Here is a 7112-nt window from a genome sequence, read left to right as displayed (position 1 = left end):
TGACATCTTGAAATTGAGGTAGACTCTTCCTTACACTTCACCCGGTTGTTTGTAATACAAAGACTATGTAACTCTCCACTAAAAGTTAAAGACACGGTGTTGGGTTTATTTTGGCGTTTTTGTCATTCCAGCACTTTCTGGAGCTAGCAAATTTTGTCTGGACACTTAATTTCATGGCCTCTCCTGAAATTCTGGACCGGCTCCGCAATTTAAGGCTGGACTAATGAATGAACTTTGCAGCGAAGCGCCCAGACATCTGCACCGACACTGAACTACGCTGGGCATTGTGCTTTTGGGTTTCTCCCCAGATCACCCAAAGGACGATCAGTGGTGAACCCATTCAGAGACCCGAGACTCGTTTTGTCTCCGACCTTTTCTAGATTGGGCCAGGGCCGTGATAAACCCGATCACAGTGTGGACAGTGCCGTGGCAGAGTGACGAAGGCGTCAGAAGGCCTGCTCCCAAGCCCAGCTCACCAGCTACATGGCCAGTCTGAGTTCTCGGGATTACAGGGAGGCGCATAGATCAGGGACCTGCAATCAGCCCCCAACCTACCAAGAGAGAGAGGCGGCCTGTGTGAGCTCTGCGGTCCTCCCGGGTCAGAAGCGAGTCTGGATCCGGGTTTTTTGCTTCCCTTCCACCCTCCCTCCAGCCTTGCACGCCCGCTTCCAGCCCCGAAGCCCAAGCCGCCCAGCCAGAGGAGCCGGCCCATCCGCCCGCCCATCCGCCCGCCCATCCGCGGCCCCGCCCTTCCAGGCCCCGCGCCGCGGCCCCGCCCACTCCCGTCGGCCCCCGCGGGCCGCCCCCGTCGCCGTGGAAACGAAGGCTGCCAATCGGCGCGGTGGCTTCCTCTCCTCCGGGCGGCGGTGGGCTCCCACCAGCTTGAGGGCGGCGGACCGCGATGCTGAAGGCCAAGATTCTCTTCGTGGGGCCCTGCGAGGTGAGGCCCGGCCGGCGAGGGCGGCGGGCGGGGGCCGAGGCGGGCGCGGGGCGACCCGGGACTGTGCCTTGCGCCGGGAGCCCCCCCAGGAGTCGGGAGCCCTGTCCCACCGCGCCCACCCGGTGTGCGCCGCTGGCCTCAGCGTGAACTCGGCGCCCCCAGACCTTGACCCGTTTTCGTAAGTCCTGAAAGTAGCGAGTGGCGTTTTGGAACCAGAGTCTAGGTCCCACGATTCTCCTTTGCCCCTGAGGTCGGCCCTAATGAACATGCCTGTGGGACAAGAAAAGGAGAGGAAAGATTGGACTATTACATGGTCTTTGAACGGTTCCCTCGTAGTGTGCGTGGTGGTGGTGGGGGGGGATTAAACCTATCTGTGGACTTAACATCATACAAAGGAATAAGATTCCCATGGACTAAAGCTAAATGTGTAAAACAACTACCGTAGAAATAGTGAATATTCTCCATCTTAAGCGCGCATCCCAATTGCCTGGAGGGCTTGTGAAAAACACAACATGCCAGTGCTGCCCCAGAGTTTTGATTCAGTAGGTCTGGGAGGGATCCGAGAATCTGCCTTTTACCGATGCTGTTTGTCCAGGGACCACGCGTTGAGAACCACTGTAGGAGATGCGTGTATGGAGAGAGAATGTTATTCAGCCTGAGACAGGGAAAGTCTCCTCAAGCACAACACAAAAAATGAAGAAGCCTAAAAGAAATGACAGCGAAAGTAAGCCTGGGGAAAGCATCTGCAAAATACATTACAAAGAAAGAATTAACGGGTAGAACGCACAGGGGAAGCTTAAAAATTGGTAAAAAAAAAAAACTCAATAGAAAATCAAGCGAAGTCCCTGGACACAAGTACAACCAGCCAATAAGTATAAGAGGATGTTCAGCCTCAACAGTCGACAAGAACATGAATTAAAACAAGAAGATGAAGCTTATTTGCCCATCGTAGCCGGTGAAAAAAGGTTAGAACACTGATAACATGAAGCATGAGGATGCTTGTAGGGAAATGAGTACTCTAGGATTCTGTTGATGGGACTATACGTTGCTAACAGCTTTATTGGCAAATCCAATTATTAAACTTTAAAACATGCATAGCTTTCAGTGCAACACTTACATTTCTCAAAATCTACGGTAGCTGGACACTTACCTATGTTCCCCAGAGGGGGTATTGAAAGATATTGAACTGGAAACACCCTAGATGCCCATCGATAAGAGAATGTCTAAATAAACTAGGGACATTCCTACCGGGGAAGACTCCAGCGTTACCCAAAAGGAGGCACATCTGTGTGGAGTGACATGGAGAACATGTCAAGTTTATGTCTTGCCAAGACATAAACTAGTAAGTGAAATAGACAAGTAATAACAATATGCACAGAATTGTGAAAAGTAAACCAAGCATAAATATCTTCTCTTTTTTTTAATGGAAATTCTCAAACATACAAAGGGAGAAAAAACAAGGAACTCCTAGTACTCATCACCCAGCTTCAACAACAAAATATATTTCCACATACACATATCCTCCTCTACCTCAATACTCTGCAGATTGGCCAACCTTTCTATTCCTTTGGCATGCTGGGCCCATTCCTGGCCTGGTGCCATCCAACTAGTTATTCTCTTCGCCTGGAAGGCTCGGTTGACTCCTTGTCATTCAAATCTCGGTTTAAACTTCACCCTTTCAGCCTTCCCTGACCACCCAGTTCAAAGTCCCTATGGCATTATCCCACTTGATTTTTTTTTTTTTTAAGATTTTATTTATTTATTTGACAGAGAGAGACACAGCGAGAGAGGCGAACACAAACAGGGGGAGTGGGAGAGGGAGAAGCAGGCTTCCCGCGGAGCAGGGAGCCTGATGCGGGGCTCGATCCCAGGACCCTGGGATCATGACCTGAGCCGAAGGCAGACGCTTAACGACTGAGCCACCCAGGCGCCCCCCACTTGATTTTTATCCTCGTGCTTAGCACTACTTCATCTTGTGTTCAACAGCTCCGGGCAAGGTAGACACTTAAAAATACCTGATGTGCTTAACAGTTTCTTCATTTTCCCAGAAGAACCGTCCCCCTTAATCAATTGGTTTTGACCAACATGTATATATAAATTTAAGGGCATAGATGAAATATATAAATATACTTCTATAATGTTTTATGTATTCATGTAGCTATATAGACATTTAAAGATACCCTAAAGATACATATTAATTTAGAAATGCCGTTTTATTCCGTACTTGCATTTCATGACACAGCTTTAAAATTTAAGCTCCTCACCTGCACCTTTGACACCTGAGTTGATTTTATGACCAAAGCCACTTTTAAACCACATGATGGGCACCTGGCTGGCTCAGTTGGACGAGTGTGTGACTCTTGATCTCAGGGTCATGAGTTTGAGCCCCACACTGGGTGTAGAGATTACTTAAATAAATAAAACTTAAAAAAAAGAAAAAAGAACACAAGACAAAGCCTACCATCTGAGTAGTTTAGTATATAAGCACTTTTTGAATGTGTATCACCCTGTTCCTAGAAATGTATTCCAGCCCAAAGAACCATTCCTTTTTTTTTTTTTTTTAAAGATTTTATTTATTTATTTGACAGAGAGAGACACAGCAAGAGGGAACACAAGCAGGGGGAGTGGGAGAGGGAGAAGCAGGCTTCCTGAAGAGCAGGGAGCCCGATGCGGGGCTCAATCCCAGACCCTGGGATCATGACCTGAGCCGAAGGCAGATGCTTAACGACTGAGCCACCCAGGCGCCCCCAAAGAACCATTCCTATTACATCAGGTCATTTGCTTTATTCGTTCATCCTATAGATAAATATCCATGGTCTCCACAAACATAACCACTCAACGGTAGTTTTCTTTTTTTTTTTTTTAAGATTTATTTATTTAGTTGGGGTGGGGCAGGGGGAGAGGGAGAAGCAGACTCCCCACTGAGCAGGGAGCCTGACGCCAGGATTGATCCCAGGACCCCTGAGATCATGATCTGAGCCGAAGGTTGATGCTTAACTGACTGAGCCACCAGCTTAACTGACTGAGCCACCCAGGCGCCCCTCAACTGTGTTATTTTGAAGTGAGGCTGCATGCTCAGGAAGAATTACTAAAGCAAGATTAAGCCCCTTCCCCGACCTTCTTCTGATTCTGTCAAGTGACCTCTACAAACCTCCAAAACTGGCATTGGTTGAAATGATTCTAGTCAAGCAGTTGTTCAAAATAAAGTTCTTGAGAGAGCAGGACATAATTTCAGAGATTTTTAAGGACTCAAGTGTAAGAGATTCCCTTTCATCGGAGGAGGAATTTGCGGAGAAAAAAACGCCTTATCTTACATCCGAGCATATACTATATTCGCTAAATGAACGATGCAAATGTACAGAAAATATCTGAAAACAGATCATAGTTTTCACCTTTGGGGAGGGAGTGGAATGGATGGACAGATGGCTACTTTGGGCGGAGGGACCAGGAGGGCTGTTTTGTTAATAGGACCATGTATGACTTGTATTTTCTAGAAGGAGAAACAGCCCTGTGTGAGAGTGTGGCACCGCCACCACTGTGGGACCCAGCTCTGAACTTGAATTTCTCTGTGACCTTGAGGAACTCCCTTCCCCTTTCTGGACCTCAGTGGCTTCGTATCTGTGACAGACTGGTTTCTTGATGTGGAGAGGAGCATGGCAGGAGAGAGACTCCCGATGGGCGCCTGGGTGGCTCAGTCGTTAAGCGTCTGCCTTCGGCTCAGGTCATGATCCCAGGGTCCTGGGATTGAGCCCCGCATCGGGCTCCCTGCTCAGCGGGAAGCCTGCTTCTCCCTCTCCCACTCCTCCTGCTTGTGTTCCCTCTTGCTGTGTCTCTCTCTGTCAAATAAATAAATAAAATCTTAAAAAAAAAAAGGAAATAAAATTTTTTTAAAAATTAAAAAAAAGAAAAAGGAGAGAAACTCAATGCTAACAATTCTTTTCTGTTCTCAGATAAGTTAACTGAAAGCCAGCCAGGGAAATCAGTGTGGGTAAGAAGGTCACCCAGTTAGACCTTCTTTAAAACCCCGTGCATGCTGGGTCCCAGACCAGACTGCGCCCACCAAATACAGGAAGGCAGCGAGGCCTGCCCAACCAGAGAGAACCTTCTGCCTTGGTGCTCTCGGGGTGGCCATGGCCTACACGCCATCACACCTGGTTCCAAGCCAGCTATTGGAGGGCACGTTTATGGTTTACTTTTCAGCTCTTCAGCAAAGACCTTTTATTATCTTCATTTCCACAGAGTGGAAAAACCGTTTTGGCCAACTTCCTGACAGAATCTTCTGACATCACCGAATACAACCCAACCCAAGGAGTGAGGTGAGCCCCGACAAATCTGTTTCCCAGAGAGGCCCACCACCCCCATTTTGGGGACGGTGGCATTCCCAAAGTATACTGTTCCCAAAGTGGAGATGCTACTATTGTTTTTATTTCTAGGATCCTGGAATTTGAGAACCCACACGTGACCAGCAACGCCAAAGGCACAGGGTGTGAATTTGAGCTATGGGATTGTGGCGGTGATCCAAAGTACGTTTCCTTTAAAGAGGGTTGGCTTCATCAAATGATTCAAGACTCAGCTGCCCGCCAAGCACCTTGGACTCTGGCCCAGCACACTTCCTAGCATGTATTAGGGGCGTGATCGATTATTTGGTGACATGCGTGGCTTTTGAAACTTGACACAATGACAAGTCATCCATCAATTAACCCTAAGACGCTATTTCTAAAGGCCTCAGCTAGAAACCGGAGCCACCTGACAGTCACCGTGCCTCCTTCTCTGTCTTGCAGGTTCGAGTCGTGCTGGCCAGCCCTGATGAAGGACGCGCACGGGGTGGTGATCATCTTCAATGCCGACCTCCCGAGCCACCTGAAGGAAATCGAGATGTGGTATTCCTGCTTCGTCCAGCAGCAGTTCCTACAGGACCCTCGGTGTCTGTTGATCGCGCACCACAAACCAGGCTCCGGAAGTGATAAAGGACACCTGACTTTGTGTAAGGAAACTGCCATTTCTCCTTTCAGCTCTTGTCTTGAATGGTCTGGGCATTTGTATATTGTTTCGTGTCTTTAGAAACCAGAGGCTCTGTGCAGTTATTGAGCACTTACTCTGTCCTTGGCCTTTGTTCTTCCTACCATGTAAATTGGAATCGCCAGGTTGGAAGATCTGTCATAGCATCCAGGCCAGGACAGAGACACTTTGAAAGCAGGCAGACACCAAGAGGGGAAAAAAAAAAAAAAAACCCTGATTTTAGCCACTCATCAGTACAATTAGGGACATTCTTTCCTGACTGGTCTTGTCTCAAGAAAATCTCCCAATTAGCCTGTGACACACCATGACAGAGGGACAAAGTGCTCATGGAAGACGATTCACAATATTCAGAAATCTCTTCCTTTCTGGTGTGAGAAGAGGACCTGGAAGTGGCTTGTAGTTTTGCTATCCCACCACCAGGTGACAGTGTGGTGGCACTCTTTATTGAGCACCTACCGTATGCCGAGCACGATGCTGAGCGCATCTGCAGTGGCATGTGGTGAAAGGTTTCTTCCTCTGTTAAATCATGGCAGGCAAGACCCCACTTTATTTTTGGCCTCTAGAGAGGTCAACAAATTGGCTTCGATAAGACTCAGGTCATTGGGAGCTGGAAAGGGCCCTCCCTTAAAAGTTCATGCCTAATTTACTTTCCTTTTTAAGCGCCCCCCTTGAGCAAGCTGAAGCTGGTGCACTCGAATCTTGAGGATGACCCTGAAGAGATCAGGTTGGAGTTCATAAAGTATTTAAAAAGCATAATCAACTCAGTGTCTGAAAGCAGAGACCAGGAAGAGATGTCAATAATCACCTAAGCAGCCTTCACCTGGACTCTTCCACATCGCACATGAGGTCACCTTGTTCCCCAGGCAGATCTGGAATCTTACCCAGCTACTGATGTGAACTTCTCCCTGTGGCTGTAGAAGAGATTTTCCTTATCTGCTCTCAAGGTCGGGTCAGCCAGGGAGTTGACTCGTACCGTTTATTCCCTGTCCTTAGTTCAGATGAGAAAATCCTCTTATTGCATTCTCATTCCTTTGCCCCAAACCTCTCCAAGAGCTGGAAAACTGAGCTGTTTTTCCTTCCTCTTCATACACGTCAAGTGACAAAAATTGTGGAATTGTAACCGTCAGAACCAAATGATTCGGCAGAAGTTTAA

General features: G+C 47.9%; 1 protein-coding gene across 3 annotated transcripts; it reads left to right on the top strand.

The window, feature by feature from the left end:
* Positions 1-782: 782 nt before the first annotated feature.
* IFT22 (intraflagellar transport 22) lies at positions 783-7112 on the top strand. 3 transcript variants are annotated; one of them, XM_036078832.2, is made up of 5 exons: positions 783-940; positions 5180-5256; positions 5374-5463; positions 5722-5924; positions 6620-7112. In XM_036078832.2, the coding sequence occupies exons 1-5, from the start codon at positions 902-904 to the stop codon at positions 6766-6768; spliced, it is 558 nt and encodes a 185-aa protein (XP_035934725.1). In that variant the 5' UTR covers positions 783-901; the 3' UTR covers positions 6769-7112. The 3 variants fall into 3 exon arrangements, with proteins under 3 accessions (XP_035934725.1, XP_035934724.1, XP_077930544.1); XM_036078831.2 differs by having other exon boundaries at positions 5141-5256; XM_078074418.1 differs by lacking the exon at positions 783-940 and having other exon boundaries at positions 5181-5256; positions 5374-5417.

The sequence above is a fragment of the Halichoerus grypus genome, chromosome 6 (assembly GCF_964656455.1).
Source record: "Halichoerus grypus chromosome 6, mHalGry1.hap1.1, whole genome shotgun sequence".
NCBI classification, from domain to species: Eukaryota; Metazoa; Chordata; class Mammalia; order Carnivora; family Phocidae; genus Halichoerus; species Halichoerus grypus.
The sequence above is the reverse complement of the archived record's forward strand: the minus strand, read 5'-3'. Positions and strand labels throughout refer to the sequence as shown.